This window comes from Oncorhynchus clarkii, chromosome 7 (genome assembly GCF_045791955.1).
Source record: "Oncorhynchus clarkii lewisi isolate Uvic-CL-2024 chromosome 7, UVic_Ocla_1.0, whole genome shotgun sequence".
NCBI classification, from domain to species: Eukaryota; Metazoa; Chordata; class Actinopteri; order Salmoniformes; family Salmonidae; genus Oncorhynchus; species Oncorhynchus clarkii.
This window is the reverse complement of record NC_092153.1, coordinates 84,689,310-84,714,969: the sequence shown is the minus strand read 5'-3', so window position 1 is coordinate 84,714,969 and position 25,660 is coordinate 84,689,310. Positions and strand designations below refer to the sequence as shown.

The 25,660-nt window shown below is 48.8% G+C and overlaps 1 protein-coding gene across 1 annotated transcript; it reads left to right on the top strand.

Annotated features, from left to right (window-relative positions):
- Positions 1–255: 255 nt before the first annotated feature.
- Positions 256–23,715, top strand: LOC139413941 (pyruvate dehydrogenase E1 subunit beta). The gene is made up of 11 exons (XM_071161829.1): positions 256–1,063; positions 1,160–1,219; positions 2,574–2,681; positions 3,344–3,406; positions 5,398–5,433; positions 5,719–5,872; positions 8,292–8,423; positions 13,607–13,717; positions 15,772–15,863; positions 19,613–19,754; positions 22,820–23,715. Exons 1-11 carry the CDS (start codon positions 1,028–1,030, stop codon positions 22,963–22,965), a joined length of 1,080 nt encoding a protein of 359 aa, XP_071017930.1. The 5' UTR covers positions 256–1,027; the 3' UTR covers positions 22,966–23,715.
- Positions 23,716–25,660: the final 1,945 nt, after the last annotated feature.

Sequence of the window (25,660 nt, the reverse complement as noted above, 5' to 3'; positions counted from 1 at the left end):
TGTGGTTTGTTGAACTCGTTGCTATGTGTGTTTTTTATTTTAGTGGATATAAAATGTATCGTACTGTCCGTAAAGTAACTTGACACCCCACCAGTCACGATCCCTAACTACAAACACATCACAGGACCTACGTCCCCTAGCAACCTTCACATGCACTTTCTAATGGCTAATTAGATTCTCTACTGTATTGAGGACTACTGTATTAAAGCCTACTGTAAACTGTGGTAATAAGGACTACTGTATTAAAGACTACTGTAAACTACGATAAGTCTAAAGCAACAAGGCGGCCAATGCGTGTTCCATTTGGGCCTCCTGAGTGGCGCATCGGTGGAGTTCGATTCCGAGCTGTAGCACAACCGGCTGTGATCGGGAGGCGCATAGGGCGGTGCACAATTGGCCCAGTGTCATCCGGGTTAGGAGAGGGTTTTGCTGGGGTAGGCCGTCATTGTAAAAAGGATTTGTTCTTAACTGACTTACCTAGATAAATAAATGTTCAATAAAAAAAATGTTTTTAAACAATGTTGGAGTTGAACTTAGCACAGAACTGACAGGTTTGATGGCTTGTGTGTCCAACTACGTCATGTACATACATCTGTCTTAACATGGTTAGTGCTGTGACTTTTGTTTTGCGCCTTGCTATGTAAATACACGGTCAGTGTCATCACTAGTCTGGGCTATGGTAGCTACATCAGAAACTTAAGCATAGTAAATCTAAAGTGGCAGCTAAGCACAAATGTCGGAATTGAAGCTCTGCTATGCTACATTTACGAATAGTTGGCAGTTTTTTTTTTTTTTTGTAAAACAAAATACATTTCGTTGGGATGCAAAAAACTGGTTATGCTGCTTTTTGCTTTTGCCCTTGGATTTTCCCAAGTCGCACAGAGTACTTCCGCTTCCTTTCCATGAGAATGGTCGTGATTGGTTTTCGACATCGATTGCCCTTGACTGACTCGCAAAGAAACGCTCTGATTGGATCTGATCCTTTCACAGGACAAGTCGCTCCTCCCTCACAGAGGACAGGTCAAAGATGGCGTCGATTAGGTGTTTTCTTCGCTCCGGGAAGGTGTTTATTCCTTTTTAATTCAAAGTTCAGACAATTATATTTTTCAAATACGGATGAGACCTTAACGAGAGCCATTTTCTGTCTTGTCTTGTGTAGAGTGCCGTCTCGGTGGTCCTGCGTAGAGAGTTCAGCAAGACCTCTCCAGCGGCTGTGCAGGTGAGAACTAGCTAGCATCTTTGCTAATCTAGCTAATAACCTTCACCGCAGCTATCAGCTGTGTGCACGACTAGCAATTATGCTCTTAAGAAAAGCAGTCAATTGTTTATACGGTAACATGTAGATTTACAGAAATCATGACATGTTAACCAGTTTTCCGGCTATGATGAACGTTGTATCCATGTTGGATGTCAAGGCCTGACCTTAGGCTATAGATCCGACCCGGTTACATACAGCTGCGCTATCATCGTATATTAAGACACCGCAGAGCCGGCACTAGAAATGTTTTGGAAAACGTGTACCTCAATCCAGGCTTGAGAAATGTTGTACCCCCGAATTGTCCCATTGTCACAACTGTTACACCGAGAAGATTGAACGACTGATGGTTTTTAGGTAAACTGCCGTGTTGTCTTCGGCTGGAGCCACAGCAACCATTTATTAAAGTGTCAAATGTATTTCATCTTGTATGTAATCAAATCTGGCATTTTTGTATGTAGTCTGATTCACTGTTTCATGTATGTCATTTATGTAGTCACATGTAAGCACCAATTGTCAGAGCAGCTCACAGATTACTGCACCTGTACATAGCCCACCTATAATTTAGCCCAAACAACTACCTCTTTCCCAACTGTATTTAATTTATTTATTTATTTTGCTCCTTTGCACCCCATTATTTCTATTTTACTTTGCACATTCTTCCACTGCAAATCTACCATTCCAGTGTTTTACTTGCTATATTGTATTTACTTTTCCACCATGGCCTTTTTTTTGCCTTTTACCTCCCTTCTCACCTCATTTGCTCACATTGTATATAGACTTGTTTATACTGTATTATTGACTGTATGTTTGTTTTACTCCATGTGTAACTCTGTGTCGTTGTATCTGTCGAACTGCTTTGCTTTATCTTGGCCAGGTCACAATTGTAAATGAGAACTTGTTCTCAACTTGCCTACCTGGTTAAATAAAGGTAAAATAAATAAATAAATGTATGTAGTCAAATGTATGTCATATCTCCACTCAAGATACTACTGCCGATCTTCATATGCTGTGGAAGAACTCCCCCAAGATCCCTAACACCCTCTAACACCATCCCCACTTTATTAAAACAGTTGTGAAATCACATCGAGGTAGACAGAGATGGGAGAAACAGTATGACGTTTTGGATTGCAGATTGAGCCCTGGTCTCTGGTGGGGAGAGGAGTTTATGTTGCTAGACCACAGGCTCTGCACTTGTTTTGATCTTTAAAGCGACAGATTCTGCTTGCAATGAAAAGGGCTATATAAAATGAATCTATTATGATTTTATTATCAAGTCATTTTTGTATAGTCACATCGTGTAATGTCTCTATTTCAGGTGAATGTCCGAGATGCCCTCAACCAGGCCATGGATGAGGAACTGGAGAGGGATGAGAGGGTCTTCCTTCTGGGGGAGGAGGTGGCCCAGTATGATGGAGCCTACAAGGTATGAGTACACAATGACAAACTACATGCAAATCAGGATGCAGATTTCAAAAGTTGTTTAAAATAAATATACACTAAATAAAAATATAAACACAACATGTAAAGTGTTGGTCCCATGTTTCATGAGCTGAAATAAAAAAAAATCCCAGAAATGTTCCATAAACACAAAAAGCTTATTTCTCTAAAATGTTGTGAACAAATGTGTGTACATCCCTGTCAGTGAGTATTTCGCCTTTGTGCTCCATGGTGGCGGTGGGATTATAGTATGGGCAGGCATAAGATACAGACAGCGGAAAAAATGTTTTAGTTTTGCATTTTATCGATTGCGATTTGAATGCACAGAAAGACTGAGGTCTGTTGTGGGCACTTTTTTTTTTTAAAGGTATCTGTAATCGACAGATGCATGTCTATTCCCAGTCGTGTGAAATCCACAGATTAGGGCCTAATACATTTATTTATATGAACTGTAACTCAGTAAAATGTATTTAATTGTTGTTTGTTTTTGTTCAGTATATTTGTTCTGATATATTTTCTATATTTGTTAATTGTATATGTATTTCGTTCCATGATATTATTGTTAAAATATATTTTAAATGTATTTTGTTCAAACTGATAATTTTGACAAGTTGATTGGTGTTTTTCTCCCGACTGGTGAATTGATAGGTGAGCAGGGGACTGTGGAAGAAGTATGGAGACAAACGAATCATCGACACGCCAATCACAGAGGTAAAAACAGACACACTGTAAACAAGACAATGCTGTTTTTTTTTCTTTATTTGTGTGTTGCGGCCCTAAATGTAATGGGCTCTGGAACGTGTTGCGGCCCTAAATGTAATGGGCTCTGGAACGTGTTGCGGCCCTAAATGTAATGGGCTCTGGAACGTGTTGCGGCCCTAAATGTAATGGGCTCTGGAACGTGTTGCGGCCCTAAATGTAATGGGCTCTGGAACGTGTTGCGGCCCTAAATGTAATGGGCTCTGGAACGTGTTGCGGCCCTAAATGTAAAGGGCTCTGGAAGGTGTTGCGGCCCTAAATGTAATGGGCTCTGGAACGTGTTGCGGCCCTAAATGTAATGGGCTCTGGAACGTGTTGCGGCCCTAAATGTAATGGGCTCTGGAAGGTGTTGCGGCCCTAAATGTAATGGGCTCTGGAACGTGTTGCGGCCCTAAATGTAATGGGCTCTGGAAGGTGTTGCGGCCCTAAATGTAATGGGCTCTGGAAGGTGTTGCGGCCCTAAATGTAATGGGCTCTGGAAGGTGTTGCGGCCCTAAATGTAATGGGCTCTGGAACGTGTTGCGGCCCTAAATGTAATGGGCTCTGGAAGGTCTTGCGGCCCTAAATGTAATGGGCTCTGGAAGGTGTTGCGGCCCTAAATGTAATGGGCTCTGGAAGGTGTTGCGGCCCTAAATGTAATGGGCTCTGGAACGTGTTGCGGCCCTAAATGTGATGGGCTCTGGAACGTGTTGCGGCCCTAAATGTGATGGGCTCTGGAACGTGTTGCGGCCCTAAATGTAATGGGCTCTGGAACGTGTTGCGGCCCTAAATGTAATGGGCTCTGGAACGTGTTGCGGCCCTAAATGTGATGGCCTCTAGAAGGTGTTGCGGCCCTAAATGTAATGGGCTCTGGAACGTGTTGCGGCCCTAAATGTGATGGGCTCTGGAACGTGTTGCGGCCCTAAATGTGATGGGCTCTGGAACGTGTTGCGGCCCTAAATGTGATGGGCACTGGAACGTGTTGCGGCCCTAAATGTAATGGGCTCTGGAACGTGTTGCGGCCCTAAATGTAATGGGCTCTGGAACGTGTTGCGGCCCTAAATGTAATGGGCTCTGGAACGTGTTGCGGCCCTAAATGTAATGGGCTCTGGAACGTGTTGCGGCCCTAAATGTAATGGGCTCTGGAACGTGTTGCGGCCCTAAATGTAAAGGGCTCTGGAAGGTGTTGCGGCCCTAAATGTATTGGGCTCTGGAACGTGTTGCGGCCCTAAATGTAATGGGCTCTGGAACGTGTTGCGGCCCTAAATGTAATGGGCTCTGGAAGGTGTTGCGGCCCTAAATGTAATGGGCTCTGGAACGTGTTGCGGCCCTAAATGTAATGGGCTCTGGAAGGTGTTGCGGCCCTAAATGTAATGGGCTCTGGAAGGTGTTGCGGCCCTAAATGTAATGGGCTCTGGAACGTGTTGCGGCCCTAAATGTAATGGGCTCTGGAAGGTGTTGCGGCCCTAAATGTAATGGGCTCTGGAAGGTGTTGCGGCCCTAAATGTAATGGGCTCTGGAAGGTGTTGCGGCCCTAAATGTAATGGGCTCTGGAACGTGTTGCGGCCCTAAATGTGATGGGCTCTGGAACGTGTTGCGGCCCTAAATGTGATGGGCTCTGGAACGTGTTGCGGCCCTAAATGTGATGGGCTCTGGAACGTGTTGCGGCCCTAAATGTGATGGCCTCTAGAAGGTGTTGCGGCCCTAAATGTAATGGGCTCTGGAACGTGTTGCGGCCCTAAATGTGATGGGCTCTGGAACGTGTTGCGGCCCTAAATGTGATGGGCTCTGGAACGTGTTGCGGCCCTAAATGTGATGGGCACTGGAACGTGTTGCGGCCCTAAATGTGATGGGCTCTGGAACGTGTTGCGGCCCTAAATGTGATGGGCTCTGGAACGTGTTGCGGCCCTAAATGTGATGGGCTCTGGAACGTGTTGTAACGGATGCATTTTCTCCCCTTACAGATGGGCTTTGCAGGCATTGCCGTTGGTGCGGCATTCGTAAGTCAATTAGTATTGTTATTATACTGGAATGTATGGGCATGTCCTATTCCTTTAGAAAGTAACATTGTACAAGCATGTCTTCACTAACCCAATTTGAATGTCTGCTCGTGGTAGAAAGATGAGACTTCTCATTAGGTGCATACCAAATGTCACCCTGCCCTCTACATAGGGCACCCTACATAGGGCCCCCTACATAGGGCCCATAAGGCTCTGGTCAGAAGTATTGCACGATCTGAAAAGTACACAATATAGGGCTAGACTCTTCTCCTCCTGTGTTTCCAGGCCGGGCTGAGGCCAATCTGTGAGTTCATGACGTGGAACTTCTCCATGCAAGCCATCGACCAGGTGATCAACTCAGCTGCTAAGACCTACTACATGTCAGCCGGAGCCCAGCCTGTCCCCATTGTGTTCCGCGGTCCCAACGGCTCCTCTGCAGGTAAATAAACAAACATCTATGCCTGTCGTTTTCCCCAATCCTGGTCCTTGGGACTCAAGGGTGCACATTTTTAGTTATTGCCCTAACACACCTGTTTAACAAACAAAGGCTTTGAAAATGAAATGATTCGTTGAATCAAGTGTCTTAGTGCTAGAGGAAAAACACTAGCATCTCTTTGGATCAGCATGGGGAAACACTAGCATCTCTCCCTTTGGATCAGCATGGGGAAACACTAGCATCTCTCCCTTTGGATCAGCATGGGGAAACACTAGCATCTCTTTGGATCAGCATGGGGAAACACTAGCATCTCTCTTTGGATCAGCATGGAGAAACACTAGCATCTCTCCCTTTGGATCAGCATGGGGAAACACTAGCATCTCTCTTTGGATCAGCATGGGGAAACACTAGCATCTCTCCCTTTGGATCAGCATGGGGAAACACTAGCATCTCTCTTTGGATCAGCATGGGGAAACACTAGCATCTCTCTTTGGATCAGCATGGGGAAACACTAGCATCTCTCTCTTTGGATCAGCATGGGGAAACACTAGCATCTCTCTCTTTGGATCAGCATGGGGAAACACTAGCATCTCTCTCTTTGGATCAGCATGGGGAAACACTAGCATCTCTCCCTTTGGATCAGCATGGGGAAACACTAGCATCTCTCTTTGGATCAGCATGGAGAAACACTAGCATCTCTCTTTGGATCAGCATGGGGAAACACTAGCATCTCTCTTTGGATCAGCATGGGGAAACACTAGCATCTCTCTCTTTGGATCAGCATGGGGAAACACTAGCATCTCTCTCTTTGGATCAGCATGGGGAAACACTAGCATCTCTCTCTTTGGATCAGCATGGGGAAACACTAGCATCTCTCCCTTTGGATCAGCATGGGGAAATACTAGCATCTCTCTTTGGGTCAGCATGGAGAAACACTAGCATCTCTCTTTGGATCAGCATGGGGAAACACTAGCATCTCTCTCTTTGGATCAGCATGGGGAAATACTAGCGTCTCTTTGGGTCAGCATGGGGAAACACTAGCATCTCTCTTTGGATCAGCATGGAGAAACACTAGCATCTCTCTTTGGATCCGCATGGGGAAACACTAGCATCTCTCTTTGGGTCAGCATGGGGAAACACTAGCATCTCTTTGGGTCAGCATGGGGAAACACTAGCATCTCTTTGGGTCAGCATGGGGAAACACTAGCATCTCTCCCTTTGGATCAGCATGGGGAAACACTAGCATCTCTCCCTTTGGATCAGCATGGGGAAACACTAGCATCTCTCCCTTTGGATCAGCATGGGGAAACACTAGCATCTCTCCCTTTGGGTCGGCAGGTTGAAACACTAGCATCTCTCCCTTTGGGTCGGCAGGTTGAAACACTAGCATCTCTCCCTTTGGGTCGGCAGGTTGAAACACTAGCATCTCTCCCTTTGGGTCGGCAGGTTGAAACACTAGCATCTCTCCCTTTGGGTCGGCAGGTTGAAACACTAGCATCTCTCCCTTTGGGTCGGCAGGTTGAAACACTAGCATCTCTCCCTTTTGGTCGGCATGGGGAAACACTAGCATCTCTCTTTGGGTCGGCATGGGGAAACACTAGCATCTCTCCCTTTGGATCAGCATGGGGAAACACTAGCATCTCTCCCTTTGGGTCGGCAGGTTGAAACACTAGCATCTCTCCCTTTGGGTCGGCAGGTTGAAACACTAGCATCTCTCCCTTTGGGTCGGCAGGTTGAAACACTAGCATCTCTCCCTTTGGGTCGGCATGGGGAAACACTAGCATCTCTCCCTTTGGATCAGCATGGGGAAACACTAGCATCTCTTTGGGTCAGCATGGGGAAACACTAGCATCTCTCCCTTTGGGTCGGCAGGTTGAAACACTAGCATCTCTCCCTTTGGGTCGGCAGGTTGAAACACTAGCATCTCTCCCTTTAGGTCGGCAGGTTGAAACACTAGCATCTCTCCCTTTGGGTCGGCATGGGGAAACACTAGCATCTCTCTTTGGGTCGGCATGGGGAAACACTAGCATCTCTCCCTTTGGATCGGCATGGGGAAACACTAGCATCTCTCCCTTTGGGTCGGCAGGTTGAAACACTAGCATCTCTCCCTTTGGGTCGGCAGGTTGAAACACTAGCATCTCTCCCTTTGGGTCGGCAGGTTGAAACACTAGCATCTCTCCCTTTGGGTCGGCAGGTTGAAACACTAGCATCTCTCCCTTTGGGTCGGCATGGGGAAACACTAGCATCTCTCCCTTTGGGTCGGCAGGTTGAAACACTAGCATCTCTCCCTTTGGGTCGGCAGGTTGAAACACTAGCATCTCTCTTTGGGTCGGCATGGGGAAACACTAGCGTTCTTTTTTCTTTCTGGGATAGTTGAAATGTCATTGGGTAAAGAATGTTATTTTTGTTCTTTTGTCTGCAGGCGTGGCAGCCCAACACTCCCAGTGCTTCGCTGCCTGGTACGGCCACTGCCCCGGTCTCAAAGTAGTCAGTCCCTGGAACTCTGAGGACGCCAGAGGCCTCCTCAAAGCAGCTATCAGGGACAACAACCCTGGTGAGCAATAACCTGCATCCCAAATGCCACCCTATTCCCTATAAAGTGCACTACTTCTGGGGGACTAGGGTCCATTTTGTCTTTCCGTGACTCCTTGCATCTTATCTCCTCGCTACCTCAAAGGTATTGGAGATACAGTGAGCTCCAAAAGTATTGGGATAGTGACACATTTTGTGTTTTGTCTCTGTACTCCAGCACTGAGTGAGAAAGTTACAAACGCACAAATATCATACACCCAAGACATGCTAACCTCTCATTACAATAACAGGGGAGGTTAGCATTTTATATCATACCCACAAGACATGCTAACCTCTCATTACAATAACAGGGGAGGTTAGCATTTTATATCATACCCACAAGACATGCTAACCTCTCATTACAATAACAGGGGAGGTTAGCATTTTATATCATACCCACAAGACATGCTAATCTCTCATTACAATAACAGGGGAGGTTAGCATTTTATATCATACCCACAAGACATGCTAACCTCTCATTACAATAACAGGGGAGGTTAGCATTTTATATCATACCCACAAGACATGCTAACCTCTCACCATTACAATAACAGGGGAGGTTAGCATTTTATATCATATCTCCAAGACATGCTAACCTCTCACCATTACAATAACAGGGGAGGTTAGTATTCTTTGCAGGGTTGTCTAACTTTCTCACTCATAATTTATTCATGCTTCATTCAGGATTATCCGTAACCGTGGTAGCGTCCACATTAATGTAGAAGTGTTTAGAAAAATGAAGAAACGTTCTATAATTATTTATAGTAAAAGTGACTCCAAAATGACACACTACATTATTTACCATTTCATTTCTATTGTGTACCAAATAATCCGAAACACAACCAAAACAAACCACAAATTCATCCTTCCACTATGTAGCATCACCAGCTTGATGTAGTCGTTGCCTGCTAGGAATAATGGGACCAAATACTACCTTCTGACTGTTCCAATGCTTTTGGTCACCTTTAAATGGGGGTACTATGTACCAAAAATGGCCTCATGTAAAACTGACAGCCTGTACTTTAACCTCAGTCATTGTATCATTTCAAAAACAAAGTGCTGAAGTACAGAGCCAAAACAACTAAACATTTCACTGTCCCAATACTTTGTGCTCATTGTAGTACAGTTTAGTTCATCAGCCATGATGTACAACATTGGTAGCTAAGAGCTGGACTACGGTCTACAGTCCAAAATAAATAAACCAATAAAAGGATGGAGGACGCCCCTAGGAGGACGCCCCTAGGAGGTGGTGGTCCCTAGGAGGACGCCCCTAGGAGGTGGTGGTCCCTAGGAGGACGCCCCTAGGAGGTGGTGGTCCCTAGGAGGACGCCCCTAGGAGGTGGTGGCCCCTAGGAGGACTTCCCTAGGAGGTGGTGGCCCCTAGGAGGACGTCCCTAGGAGGTGGTGGCCCCTAGGAGGACGCCCCCGGGTCCCGAGGAGGAAGTCCCTCGGAGGACGCCCCTAGGAGGTGGTGGTCCCTCGGAGGACGCCCCTAGGAGGTGGTGGTCCCTAGGAGGATGTCCCTAGGAGGTGGTGGCCCCTAGGAGGACGTCCCTAGGAGGTGGTGGCCCCTAGGAGGACGCCCCCGGGTCCCGAGGAGGAAGTCCCTTAGGAGGACGCCCCCAGGTCGCTGGGAGGTGGTGGACGCCCCTGGAGGACGCCCCTGGGAGGACGCCCCTAGGAGGTGGTGGTCCCTAGGAGGACGCCCCTAGGAGGTGGTGGCCCCTAGGAGGATGTCCCTAGGAGGTGGTGGCCCCTAGGAGGACTTCCCTAGGAGGTGCTGGCCCCCAGGAGGACGTCCCTAGGAGGTGCTGGCCCCCAGGAGGACGTCCCTAGGAGGTGCTGGCCCCCAGGAGGACGCCCCCAGGTCCCTAGGAGGTGGTGGTCCCTAGGAGGTCGCGGTCCCTAGGAGGTCGCGGTCCCTAGGAGGTCGCGGTCCCTAGGAGGTCGCGGTCCCTAGGAGGACGCCCCCAGGTCCCTAGGAGGACGCCCCCAGGTCCCTAGGAGTTGGTGGTCCCTAGGAGGACGCCCCCGGGTCCCTAGGAGTTGGTGGTCCCTAGGAGGACGCCCTCGGGTCCCTAGGAGGACGTCCCTAGGAGGTGGTGGTCCCGAGGAGGACGCCCCCGGGTCCCTAGGAGGAAGTCCCTAGGAGGAAGTCCCTAGGAGGACGCCCCCAGGTCACTAGGAGGTGGTGGTCCCCAGGAGGACTTCCCTAGGAGGTGGTGGTCCCTAGGAGGTGGTGGTCCCTGGGAGGACGCCCCCAGGTCCCTAGGAGGTGGTGGTCCCTAGGAGGACGCCCCTAGGAGGTGGTGGTCCCTAGGAGGACATCCCCAGGTCCCTAGGAGTTGGTGGTCCCTAGGAGGACGCCCCCAGGTCCCTAGGAGTTGGTGGTCCCTAGGAGGACGCCCCCAGGTCCCTAGGAGTTGGTGGTCCCTAGGAGGACGCCCTCGGGTCCCTAGGAGGTGGTGGTCCCTAGGAGGACGCCCCCGGGTCCCTAGGAGGAAGTCCCTAGGAGGACGCCCCCAGGTCACTAGGAGGTGGTGGTCCCCAGGAGGACTTCCCTAGGAGGTGCTGGCCCCCAGGAGGACGTCCCTAGGAGGTGCAGGCCCCCAGGAGTTGGTGGTCCCTAGGAGGACGCCCCCAGGTCCCTAGGAGTTGGTGGTCCCTAGGAGGACACCCCCAGGTCCCCAGGAGATGGTGGTCCCCAGGAGGACGCCCTCGGGTCCCAAGGAGGTGCTGACCCCTAGGAGGACGTCCCTAGGAGGTGCTGGCCCCTAGGAGGAAGTCCCTAGGAGGTGCTGGCCCCTAGGAGGACGTCCCCGGGTCCCTAGGAGGAAGTCCCTAGGAGGACGCCCCCGGTCACTAGGAGGTGGTTGTCCCCAGGGGACGCCCCCGGGTCCCTAGGAGGTGGTCCCTAGGAGGACGTCCCTAGGAGGTGGTGGTCGCCAGGTCTCTAGGAGGTGGTGGTCCCCAGGTCTCTAGGAGGTGGTGGTCCCCAGGATGACGCCCCCTGGTCCCTAGGACGTTGTGGTCCCCAGGAGGACGTCCCTAGGAGGTGGTGGTCCCCAGGAGGACGCCCCCAGGTCCCTAGGAGGTGGTGGTCCCCAAGAGGACGCCCTCAGGTCCCTAGGAGGTGGTGGTCCCCAGGAGGACTTCCCTAGGAGGTGGTGGTCCCTAGGAGGACGCCCCCGGGTCCCGAGGAGGAAGTCCCTTAGGAGGACGCCCCCAGGTCGCTGGGAGGTGGTGGTCCCCAGCAGGACGCCCCCAGGAGGACGTCCCTAGGAGGTGCTGGCCCCCAGGAGGACGTCCCTAGGAGGTGCTGGCCCCCAGGAGGACGTCCCTAGGAGGTGCTGGCCCCCAGGAGGACGTTCCTAGGAGGTGCTGGCCCCCAGGAGGACGCCCCCAGGTCCCTAGGAGTTAGTGGTCCCTAGGAGGACGCCCTCGGGTCCCTAGGAGGTGGTGGTCCCTAGGAGGTGGTGGTCCCTAGGAGGTCGCGGTCCCTAGGAGGACGCGGTCCCTAGGAGGACGCCCCCAGGTCCCTAGGAGGACGCCCCCAGGTCCCTAGGAGTTGGTGGTCCCTAGGAGGACGCCCCCGGGTCCCTAGGAGTTGGTGGTCCCTAGGAGGACGCCCTCGGGTCCCTAGGAGGTGGTGGTCCCCAGGAGGACGTCCCTAGGAGATGGTGGTCCCGAGGAGGACGCCCCCGGGTCCCTAGGAGGAAGTCCCTAGGAGGAAGTCCCTAGGAGGACGCCCCCAGGTCACTAGGAGGTGGTGGTCCCCAGGAGGACTTCCCTAGGAGGTGGTGGTCCCTAGGAGGTGGTGGTCCCTGGGAGGACGCCCCCAGGTCCCTAGGAGGTGGTGGTCCCTAGGAGGACGCCCCTAGGAGGTGGTGGTCCCTAGGAGGACATCCCCAGGTCCCTAGGAGTTGGTGGTCCCTAGGAGGACGCCCCCAGGTCCCTAGGAGTTGGTGGTCCCTAGGAGGACGCCCTCGGGTCCCTAGGAGGTGGTGGTCCCTAGGAGGACGCCCCCGGGTCCCTAGGAGGAAGTCCCTAGGAGGACGCCCCCAGGTCACTAGGAGGTGGTGGTCCCCAGGAGGACTTCCCTAGGAGGTGGTGGTCCCCAGGAGGACGTCCCTAGGAGGTGCTGGCCCCCAGGAGGACGTCCCTAGGAGGTGCAGGCCCCCAGGAGTTGGTGGTCCCTAGGAGGACGCCCCCAGGTCCCTAGGAGTTGGTGGTCCCTAGGAGGACACCCCCAGGTCCCCAGGAGATGGTGGTCCCCAGGAGGACGCCCTCGGGTCCCAAGGAGGTGCTGACCCCTAGGAGGACGTCCCTAGGAGGTGCTGGCCCCTAGGAGGAAGTCCCTAGGAGGTGCTGGCCCCTAGGAGGACGTCCCCGGGTCCCTAGGAGGAAGTCCCTAGGAGGACGCCCCCGGTCACTAGGAGGTGGTTGTCCCCAGGGGACGCCCCCGGGTCCCTAGGAGGTGGTCCCTAGGAGGACGTCCCTAGGAGGTGGTGGTCGCCAGGTCTCTAGGAGGTGGTGGTCTCTAGGAGGTGGTGGTCCCCAGGATGACGCCCCCTGGTCCCTAGGACGTTGTGGTCCCCAGGAGGACGTCCCTAGGAGGTGGTGGTCCCCAGGAGGACGCCCCCAGGTCCCTAGGAGGTGGTGGTCCCCAAGAGGACGCCCTCAGGTCCCTAGGAGGTGGTGGTCCCCAGGAGGACTTCCCTAGGAGGTGGTGGTCCCTAGGAGGATGTCCCCAGGAGGACGTCCCTAGGAGGTGGTAGTCCCCCGGAGGAGGCCCCCAGGTCCTTAGGAGGACGTCCCTAGGAGGTGGTGGTCCCCAGGAGGACGCCCCCAGGTCCCTAGGAGGTGGTGGTGGTCCCCAGAATGAGGTGGTGGTCCCCAGGAGGAGGCCCCAGGTCCCTAGGTGGTGGTGGTCCCCAGGATGATGCCCCCAGGTTCCTAGGAGGTGGTGGTCCCCAGGAGGAGGCCCCCAGGTCCCTAGGAGGTGGTGGTCCCCAGGAGGAGGCCCCCAGGTCCCTAGGAGGTGGTGGTCGAGGATGAGAGGGATCACTGTAGATCTGCTCATGTCCTGTAGTGTAGACATTTAAGTAACCATGGTGACGTGTGCTAATCCGAAAAACCCTTTTTAATGTATTTTTCCTTCAACAGTGGTTTTCCTGGAGAATGAGCTGATGTACGGTGTGCCCTTTGACCTGTCTGAGGAGGTTATGCACAAAGACTTTGTCTTACCTATTGGAAAGGCCAAGGTGGAAAGACAAGGTAGGTAGCAAGAGCTGGAGAGAAGGATTTTACATATTTTTTTTGTGAAATGTAAATGTTCATTGTAACATCCCCTGTTAAAACATTGAGATAATTGATCATTTCATTGTGAAAGATAATCGATCGCTTCATTGTGGAAGATAATAGATAATTTCATTGTGAAAGATAATTGATCATTTCATTGTGAAAGATAATTGATGTAGCATTGTTAGCAAATTGCATCGTTGATGAAGCAAATTAGCATGATGTCTTAATTGAGATCTTCATCGGTCTGCGTCCCAAATCTGGTCAAAGGTAGTTTACACAGTGTTACAGATCGGATTCACACCTCCTGACCTTTTCCACATTTTGATGTGTTTAAGCCTGATTTTAAATTTTGTTACAGCTTTAACTCTATAATTTATTGCATTATTTCCCCCCTCATCAATCTACACACAATATCCCATAATGACAAAGAAAAAAAGTTTTTTCGAAATGTTTGCTAATTTATATATTAAAAAAATATATTAACTGAAATATCGCATTTACATAAGTATTCAGACCCTTTACTCTGTACTTTGTTGAAGCACCTTTTGCAGTGATTACAGCCTCGAGTCTTCTTGGGTATGACGCTACAAGCTTGCCACACCTGTATTTGGGGAGTTTCTCCCATTCTTCTCTGCAGATCCTCTCAAGCTCTGTCAGGTTGGATGGGGAGTGTCGCTGCACAGCTATTTTAAGGTCTCTTCAGAGATGTTCGATCGGGTTCAAGTCCGGGCTCTGGCTGGGTCACTCAAGGACATTCAGAGACTTGTCCTGAAGCCACTCCCGCATTGTCTTGGTTGTATGCTTAGGGTCGTTGTCCTGTTGGAAGGGGATCCTTTGCCCCAGTCTAAGTTCCTGAGCACACTGGAGCAGGTTTTCATCAAGGATCTCTCTGTACTTTGCTCTGTTCATCTTTCCCTTGATCCTGACTAGTCTCCCAGTCCCTGCCTCTGAAAAACATCCCCACAGCATGATGCTGCCACCACCATGCTTCACCGTAGGGATGGTTCCAGGTTTCCTCCAGACGTGATGAATGGCATAGAGGCCAGAGAGTTCAATCTTGGTTCCATCAGACCAGAGAATCTTGTTTCTCATGGTCTGAAAGTCTTTAGGTGTCTTTTGGCAAACTCCAAGTGGGATGTCATGTGTCTTTTACTGAGGAGTGGCTTCCGTCTGGCCACTCTACCATAAAGGCCTGATTGGTGGAGTGCTGCAGAGATGGTTGTCCTTCTGGAATGTTCTCCCATCTACACAGGGACTTTAGAGCTCTGTCAGAGTGACCATCAGGTTCTTGGTCACCTCCCTGACCAAGACCCTTCTCCCCCGATTGCTCAGTTTGGCCGGGCGGCCAGCTCAAGGAAGAGTCTTGGTGGTTCTAAACTTCTTCCATTTAAGAATGATGGAGGTCACTGTGTTCTTGGGGACCTTCAATGCTGCAGAAATGTTTTGGTACCCTTCCCTGGATCTGTGCCTCGACACAATCCTGTCTCAAAGCTATATAGAAAATTCCCTTGACCTCATGGCTTGGTTTTTGCTCTGACATGCCCTGTCAACTGTGGGACCTTATATAGACAGATGTGTGCCTTTCCAAATCATGTCCAATCAATTGAATTTACCTCAGGTGGACTCCAATCAAGTTGTAGAAGCATTTCAAGGATCAATGGAAACAGGATGCACCTGAGCTTTATTCAAAGTCTCATTGCAAAGGGTCTGAAAACATATGTAAATAGGGTATTTCTGTTTTTTATTTTGAGTACATTTGCAAAAAATGGTTACACCTGTTTTTGCTTTGTCATTATGGGGTATTGTGTGTAGAAAGACGAGGAACATTTTTTATTTAATCCGTTTTAGAATAAGGCGCTAACGTAACAACGTGGGAAGAAGTCAAGGGGTCTGAATACTTTCCGAATGCACTGCGTGTTGAATTCAGTTTGTAACACAACAAAATGTGGAAGAAGTCAAGGGGGGTGTGGCTAGTTTCTGAATGCACTACAAAACGTTTGTACCCAACCATTGTGTGTTTTGTTCAGGAACTCACATCACTCTCGTGTCACATTCCCGGTGTGTGGGGTTCTGCCTGGATGCTGCGGCCGTCCTGGCTAAAGAGGGGGTTGAATGTGAGGTGAGTGTCGTCTTCAGTTATGTGGTTTAAAAAAATAACAGATTTCTATTGGTTTACGTATAAACTAAACCAATAGAAACTCCCACTGCTCTTGCAATGTCACTACTTTCTATCTATTGTTGAATACATCTACACTTACAAATAAGGTTTGAGGTTGGGAGTCGGCGAGTGTGTTTGAAATAAGGTTTGAGGTTGGAGTCGGCGAGTGTGTTTGAAATAAAGTTTGAAGTTGTACACGTCGTCTGGCGGTGTAGGCCCCTGCTTCTGGAGCACATGGACGTTGTAACGCTGGCCGCATGAGTTCAATCCATCTCACTGCTCTGTCAGCACTCTCCTACACGTCACCTCTATCTAATAGATTTACAAAAGACCCCCAAGGCTAACATTACTAAAGTACTGTTCTCTCCACTGCTGTTCTGTCCACTGCTAGGTGGTTATAACCTGGTCTGTCCCCTGCTAGGTGGTTATAACCTCGTCTGTCCACAGCTAGGTGGTTATAACCTGGTCTGTCCACAGCTAGGTGGTTATAACCTGGTCTGTCCCCAGCTAGGTGGTTATAACCTCGTCTCTCCACAGCTAGGTGGTTATAACCTGGTCTGTCCCCTGCTAGGTGGTTATAACCTGGTCTGTCCCCTGCTAGGTGGTTATAACCTCGTCTCTCCACTGCTGTTCTGTCCCCTGCTAGGTGGTTATAACCTGGTCTGTCCCCTGCTAGGTGGTTATAACCTGGTCTGTCCCCTGCTAGGTGGTTATAACCTGGTCTGTCCCCTGCTAGGTGGTTATAACCTGTTCTGTCCCCTGCTAGGTGGTTATAACCTGTTCTGTCCCCTGCTAGGTGGTTATAACCTCGTCTGTCCACTGCTAGGTGGTTATAACCTCGTCTCTCCACTGCTAGGTGGTTATAACCTCGTCTCTCCACTGCTAGGTGGTTATAACCTCGTCTCTCCACTGCTAGGTGGTTATAACCTCGTCTCTCCACTGCTAGGTGGTTATAACCTCGTCTCTCCACTGCTAGGTGGACCCTTTCTTTCTAAAATTATCTGCCGAAATTGTTGCCACCCCTATTACTAGCCTGTTCAACCTCTCTTTCGTGTCGTCTGAGATTCCCAAAGATTGGAAAGCAGCTGCGGTCATCCCCCTCTTCAAAGGGGGGGACACTCTTGACCCAAACTGCTACAGACCTATATCTATCCTACCATGCCTTTCTAAGGTCTTCGAAAGCCAAGTCAACAAACAGATTACCGACCATTTCGAATCTCACCATACCTTCTCCGCTATGCAATCTGGTTTCAGAGCTGGTCATGGGTGCACCTCAGCCACGCTCAAGGTCCTAAACGATATCTTAACCGCCATCGATAAGAAACATTACTGTGCAGCCGTATTCATTGATCTGGCCAAGGCTTTCGACTCTGTCAATCACCACATCCTCATCGGCAGACTCAACAGCCTTGGTTTCTCAAATGATTGCCTCGCCTGGTTCACCAACTACTTCTCTGATAGAGTTCAGTGTGTCAAATCGGAGGGTCTGTTGTCCGGACCTCTGGCAGTCTCTATGGGGGTGCCACAGGGTTCAATTCTTGGACCGACTCTCTTCTCTGTATACATCAATGAGGTCGCTCTTGCTGCTGGTGAGTCTCTGATCCACCTCTACGCAGACGACACCATTCTGTATACTTCCGGCCCTTCTTTGGACACTGTGTTAACAACCCTCCAGGCAAGCTTCAATGCCATACAACTCTCCTTCCGTGGCCTCCAATTGCTCTTAAATACAAGTAAAACTAAATGCATGCTCTTCAACCGATCGCTACCTGCACCTACCCGCCTGTCCAACATCACTACTCTGGACGGCTCTGACTTAGAATACGTGGACAACTACAAATACTTAGGTGTCTGGTTAGACTGTAAACTCTCCTTCCAGACCCATATCAAACATCTCCAATCCAAAGTTAAATCTAGAATTGGCTTCCTATTTCGCAACAAAGCATCCTTCACTCATGCTGCCAAACATACTCTTGTAAAACTGACCATCCTACCAATCCTCGACTTTGGCGATGTCATTTACAAAATAGCCTCCAATACCCTACTCAACAAATTGGATGCAGTCTATCACAGTGCAATCCGTTTTGTCACCAAAGCCCCATATACTACCCACCATTGCGACCTGTACGCTCTCGTTGGCTGGCCCTCGCTTCATACTCGTCGCCAAACCCACTGGCTCCATGTCATCTACAAGACCCTGCTAGGTAAAGTCCCCCCTTATCTCAGCTCGCTGGTCACCATAGTATCTCCCACCTGTAGCACACGCTCCAGCAGGTATATCTCTCTAGTCACCCCCAAAACCAATTCTTTCTTTGGCCGCCTCTCTTTCCAGTTCTCTGCTGCCAATGACTGGAACGAACTACAAAAATCTCTGAAACTGGAAACACTCATCTCCCTCACTAGCTTTAAGCACCAACTGTCAGAGCAGCTCACAGATTACTGCACCTGTACATTTAGGTACCTCGTCTCTCCACTGCTAGGTGGTTATAACCTCGTCTCTCCACTGCTAGGTGGTTATAACCTCGTCTCTCCACTGCTAGGTGGTTATAACCTCGTCTCTCCACTGCTAGGTGGTTATAACCTCGTCTCTCCACTGCTAGGTGGTTATAACCTCGTCTCTCCACTGCTAGGTGGTTATAACCTCGTCTCTCCACTGCTAGGTGGTTATAACCTCGTCTCTCCACTGCTAGGTGGTTATAACCTCGTCTCTCCACTGCTAGGTGGTTATAACCTCGTCTCTCCACTGCTAGGTGGTTATAACCTCGTCTCTCCACTGCTAGGTGGTTATAACCTCGTCTCTCCACTGCTAGGTGGTTATAACCTCGTCTCTCCACTGCTAGGTGGTTATAACCTCGTCTCTCCACTGCTAGGTGGTTATAACCTCGTCTCTCCACTGCTAGGTGGTTATAACCTCGTCTCTCCACTGCTAGGTGGTTATAACCTCGTCTCTCCACTGCTAGGTGGTTATAACCTCGTCTCTCCACTGCTAGGTGGTTATAACCTCGTCTCTCCACTGCTAGGTGGTTATAACCTGGTCTCTCCACTGCTAGGTGGTTATAACCTCGTCTCTCCACTGCTAGGTGGTTATAACCTGGTCTCTCCACTGCTAGGTGGTTATAACCTGGTCTCTCCACTGCTAGGTGGTTATAACCTCGTCTCTCCACTGCTAGGTGGTTATAACCTGGTCTCTCCACTGCTAGGTGGTTATAACCTGGTCTCTCCACTGCTAGGTGGTTATAACCTGGTCTCTCCACTGCTAGGTGGTTATAACCTGGTCTCTCCACTGCTAGGTGGTTATAACCTGGTCTCTCCACTGCTAGGTGGTTATAACCTGGTCTCTCCACTGCTAGGTGGTTATAACCTGGTCTCTCCACTGCTAGGTGGTTATAACCTGGTCTCTCCACTGCTAGGTGGTTATAACCTGGTCTCTCCACTGCTAGGTGGTTATAACCTGGTCTCTCCACTGCTAGGTGGTTATAACCTGGTCTCTCCACTGCTAGGTGGTTATAACCTGGTCTCTCCACTGCTAGGTGGTTATAACCTGGTCTCTCCACTGCTAGGTGGTTATAACCTGGTCTCTCCACTGCTAGGTGGTTATAACCTGGTCTCTCCACTGCTAGGTGGTTATAACCTGGTCTCTCCACTGCTAGGTGGTTATAACCTGGTCTCTCCACTGCTAGGTGGTTATAACCTCGTCTCTCCCCTGCTAGGTGGTTAACCTGCGTACCATAAGACCTCTGGATGTGGAGACCATTGAGGCCAGCGTGATGAAGACTGGCCATCTGGTCACGGTGGAAGGGGGCTGGCCCCAGTACGGAGTAGGGGCTGAGATCTGTGCCAGGATCATGGAGGGTACGTGCTCTTGATTTTTATACATACATACACTGGTTTCCCGGATGCAGATTAAGCCTGATCTTGGACTGAAGTATTTCCATTAGAGATTTGCCATTGAACTTGTTTTTTTTTAGTCCATGACTTTGTCATTGTTGTGTAAGTAGCACTGCATTCATAACACCATGCATCCCCATGCTGTCGATTCTGAAGGCTAAGCTAGGTTGGGCCTCTGTAAACATGGGTGAACTAGATGGAATGCTGCCTGGGAAGATCAGGTTGCTGGTAGAAGTGATGTTGGAGGGCCAGTACAGGCATGGGAGTACATACACTGAACATGTGAACGTGTGTGTGTGTGTGTGTGTGTGTGTGTGTGTGTGTGTGTGTGTGTGAGTGTGAGTGTGTGAGTGAGTGTTGGTCCCTCATGAAACATAAGCTGAAATACAATATCACACCTGATTTACATAAGTATTCAGACCCTTTTGCTATGAGACTAAATTGATCTCAGGTGCATCCTGTTTCCACTGATCATCCTTGAGATGTTTCTACAACTTCATTGGAGTCCACCTGTAGTAAATGAAATTGATTGGACATGATTTGGAAAGGCACACGCCTGTCTATATAAGGTCCCACAGTTGACAGCGCATGTCAGAGCAAAAACCAATCCATGAGATCGAAGGAATTCTCCATAGAGCTCCGAGACAGGATTGTCGGCACACATCTGGGGAAGGGTACCAAAACATTTCTGCAGCATTGAAGGTCCCCAAGAACACAGTGGCCTCCATCATGCTTAAATGGAAGAAGTTTGGAACCACCAAGACTCTTCTTAGAACTGTCTGCCTAGCCAAAATGACCAATCAGGGGAGCAGGGTCTTGGTCAGAGAGGTAACCAAGAACTTGGTCACTCTGACAGAGCTCTAGAGTTCCTCTGTGTAGATGGGAGAACCTTCCAGAAGGACAACCATCTCTGCAGCACTCCACCAATCAGGCCTTTATGGTAGTGGCCAGACGGAAGCCACTCCTCAGTAAAAGGCACATGACAGCCCACTTGGAGTTTGCAAAAAGGCACCTAAAGGACTCAGGCCATGAGAAACAAGATTCACTGGTCTGATGAAACCAAGATTGAACTCTTTGGCCTGAATGCCAAGCGTCACATCTGGAGGAAACCTGACACCTTCCCTACGGTGAAGCATGGTGGTGGGGGCAGCATCACACGGTGGGGATGTTTTTCAGCTGCAGGGACTGGGTGACTAGTCAGGATCGAGGGGAAAGATGAACGGAGCAAAGTACAGGTATCCTTCATGAAAACCTGCTCAGGTCCTCAGACTGGGGGAAAGGTTCACCTTCCAACAGGACAACGACACAAAGTACACAGCCAAGACAACACAGGAGTGGCTTCTGGACAAGTCTCTGAATGTCCTTGAGTGGCCCAACCAGAGCAGGAATTGACCCCAATCTAACATCTCTGGAGAGACCTGAAAATAGCTGTGCAGCGACGCTCCCCATCCAACCTGACAGAGCTTGAGAGGATCTGCAGAGAAGAATGGGAGAAACTCCCCAAATACAGGTGTGCCAAGCTTGTAGCATCATACCCAAGAAGACTCGAGGCTGTAATCGTTGCCAAAGGTACTTCAACAAAGTACTGAGTAAAGAGTCTGAATATTTATTTAAATAAGGTATTTCAGGTTTGTTTTGTTTTTGCCTAACCTGTTTTTGCTTTGTCATTATGGGGTGTTGTGTGTAGATTGATGTGGAATTTCATTTAAAAAAAATCAATTTTACAATAAGTAACATAACAAAATGTGGAACATGTCAAGGGGTCTGGATACTTTCTCAAATACTGCACTACTCTAGAATCAGAAGTACTATGTTTTTGAATACCCAGTTACTGTTTGGTTACAAATAAGCAGATTTTCTACAATTTATACATGGGGAAAGTGTTTTGAGTTAACAATTTAAAAAGCATGAAGCACATACACAAGTGGCCTCCAACTGCTCTTAAACGCAGGGAAAACCAAATTCATGCTCTTCAACCGATCGCTGCCCGTGGACAACTACAAATACCTAGGTGCCTGGTTAGACTGTAAACTCTCCTTCCAGACTCACATTAAGCATCTCCAATCCAAAATTAAATCTAGAATTGGCTTCCTATATCGCAACAAAACATCCTTCACTCATGCTGCCAAACATACCCTCGTAAAACTGACCATCCTGCCGATCCTTGAGTTCGGCGATGTCATTTACAAAATAGCTTCCAATACTCTACTCAACAAACTGGATGCAGTCTATCACAGTGCCATCTGTTTTGTCACCAAAGCCCCATATACTACCCACCACTGCGACCTGTATGCTCTAGTCGGCTGGCCCTCGATTCATATTCATCGCCAAATCCACTGGCTCCAGGTCATCTATAAGTCTCTGCTAGGTAAAGCCCCGCCTTATCTCAGCTCACTGGTCACCATAGCAGCACCCACTCGTAGCACGCGCTCCAGCAGGTATATCTCACTGGTCACCCCCAAAGCCAATTCCTCCTTTGGTCGTCTTTCCTTCTAGTTCTCTGCTGCCAATGACTGGAACGAATTGCAAACATTTCTGAAGTTGGAGACTCATATCCCCCTCACTAGCTTTAAGCACCAACTGTCAGAGCAGCTCACAGATCACTACACCTGTACACAGCCCATCTGTAAACAGCCCATCTATCTACCTACCTCATCCCCATATTGTATTTATTTATTTATCTTGCTCCTTTGCACCCCAGTATCTCTACTTGCACATTCATCTTCTGCCGATCTACCATTCCAGTGTTTAATTGCTATATTGTAATTACTTCGTCACCATGACCTATTTATTGCCTTAATTCCCTTAACTTACCTCATTTGAACTCACTGTATATAGACTTTTTGTTTTCTTTTGTTCTACTGTATTATTGACTGTATGTTTGTTTACTCCATGTGTAACTCTGTGTTGTTGTCTGTTCACACTGCTTTGCTTTATCTTGGCCAGGTCGCAGTTGCAAATGAGAACTTGTTCTCAACTAGCCTACCTGGTTAAATAATATAAATAATAATGATCTGTCCTGTTTCCAGGCCCAGCCTTCAACTACCTGGATGCCCCTGCAGTCCGCGTGACCGGTGTCGACATCCCCATGCCCTACGCTAAGATCCTGGAGGACCACAGTGTACCTCAGATCAAAGACATCATCTTCACAGTCAAGAAGGTCTTGAATATGTAAACATACCAATGTCCCCCTCCCTCTCCCACCGTGTCTGCCTGTCTGCCTGTCTCTCCCACCGTGTCTGCCTGTCTCTCCCACCGTGTCTGCCTGTCTCTCCCACCGTGTCTGCCTGTCTCTCCCACCGTGTCTGCCTGTCTCTCCCACCGTGTCTGCCTGTCTCTCCCACCGTGTCTGCCTGTCTCTCCCACCGTGTCTGCCTGTCTCTCCCACCGTGTCTGCCTGTCTCTCCCACCGTGTCTGCCTGTCTCTCCCACCGTGTCTGCCTGTCTCTCTCCCACCGTGTCTGCCTGTCTCTCTCCCACCACTCCTCTCCTTGCAAACCAACCTTATTAAACTTCTAAGTACCTATAAGTACTTATTTACTTATACAATAGTAAGTACTTGTAAAGTAAATACTTATTTCCTCCCCCATGTCAACTTAACGGTAAATATACGCACATCACATGACTACATTAAAATAGTCCAAATAGTTAGCTACTGTAATACCTACAAGTACTTCCACTTCCGTTTCCTGATTGGTTGGTGGACAGACAAGCTGGTGACGTCAAACTAACTCATCAACTTTGTACAGATCTGTCAATGATCCCGATGATGGAAAGACTAAAGTCAAAGAAATGTATAGTTGATTTAATGGAGTGTATTTATTATGGCCGATAATTATTGTAACTCCTGTGTTATTTTTTTGTTGCTGTAAAATGGCTTTGTTACAGAAATAAAACTCCCCATTTTATCAGAAATAATAATTTTGTGTTTTATTCTCACGCTTGGTGAGGAGGTTGAACAACTAGGGACAAGTATGCATTACACCCTTGGTGATGAGGTTGAACAACTAGGGACAAGTATGCATTACACCCTTGGTGAGGAGGTTGAACAACTAGGGACAAGTATGCATTACACCCTTGGTGATGAGGTTGAACAACTAGGGACAAGTATGCATTACACCCTTGGTGATGAGGTTGAACAACTAGGGACAAGTATGCATTACACCCTTGGTGAGGAGGTTGAACAACTAGGGACAAGTATGCATTACACGCTTGGTGATGAGGTTGAACAACAAGGGACAAGTATGCATTACACCCTTGGTGAGGAGGTTGAACAACTAGGGACAAGTATGCATTACACCCTTGGTGATGAGGTTGAACAACTAGGGACAAGTATGCATTACACCCTTGGTGATGAGGTTGAACAACTAGGGACAAGTATGCATTACACCCTTGGTGAGGAGGTTGAACAACTAGGGACAAGTATGCATTACACCCTTGGTGAGGAGGATGAACAACTAGGGACAAGTATGCATTACACCCTTGGTGAGGAGGTTGAACAACAAGGGACAAGTATGCATTACACGCTTGGTGATGAGGTTGAACAACTAGGGACAAGTATGCATTACACCCTTGGTGAGGAGGTTGAACAACTAGGGACAAGTATGCATTACACCCTTGGTGATGAGGTTGAACAACTAGGGACAAGTATGCATTACACCCTTGGTGAGGAGGTTGAACAACTAGGGACAAGTATGCATTACACCCTTGGTGAGGAGGTTGAACAACAAGGGACAAGTATGCATTACACCCTTGGTGAGGAGGTTGAACAACTAGGGACAAGTATGCATTACACGCTTGGTGAGGAGGTTGAACAACTAGGGACAAGTATGCATTACACGCTTGGTGAGGAGGTTGAACAACAAGGGACAAGTATGCATTACACCCTTGGTGAGGAGGTTGAACAACTAGGGACAAGTATGCATTACACGCTTGGTGAGGAGATTGAACAACTAGGGACAAGTATGCATTACACCCTTGGTGAGGAGGTTGAACAACTAGGGACAAGTATGCATTACACCCTTGGTGATGAGGTTGAACAACTAGGGACAAGTATGCATTACACCCTTGGTGAGGAGGTTGAACAACTAGGGACAAGTATGCATTACACCCTTGGTGAGGAGGTTGAACAACAAGGGACAAGTATGCATTACACCCTTGGTGAGGAGGTTGAACAACTAGGGACAAGTATGCATTACACCCTTGGTGAGGAGGTTGAACAACAAGGGACAAGTATGCATTACACCCTTGGTGAGGAGGTTGAACAACTAGGGACAAGTATGCATTACACGCTTGGTGAGGAGGTTGAACAACTAGGGACAAGTATGCATTACACGCTTGGTGATGAGGTTGAACAACTAGGGACAAGTATGCATGAGAGATGTCTCGATGAGAGAGGGCTCGATGAGAGAGGACTCGATGAGAGATGGCTCGATGAGAGACGGTGGGGCACACATTGTTGGATTTCTTCACGGAGCACAAATAATTATGGAGCATTTCCTAAATTCAAACAGACCCTCTGCAACAACAAAAAAATGACTCATAAGTCATCCAGTAAAATACTACTCAAGTAAATGTCTGAAAGTAACTGATTTTAAATGTACTTTGCCATGCTGGAGTAAAATAAATACATTGAATTCCTGATATTAAGCAAACCAGACAGACACTCCAACACTCAGACATCGATTAAGGTGTTTTGTGACCTAATAATTAATTACAAGGATTGCTCTGAAAACTTGTTATTGGCGTATACTGCCTTCGATTTGGACCTTTTACGCTGATCAAGACAAGCACTGTGAGGTGGTTACTATTGTATAATCTGCCTACTGCCATCATCAGTTTAATATCTCATTATTACTGTGCATGTAAGG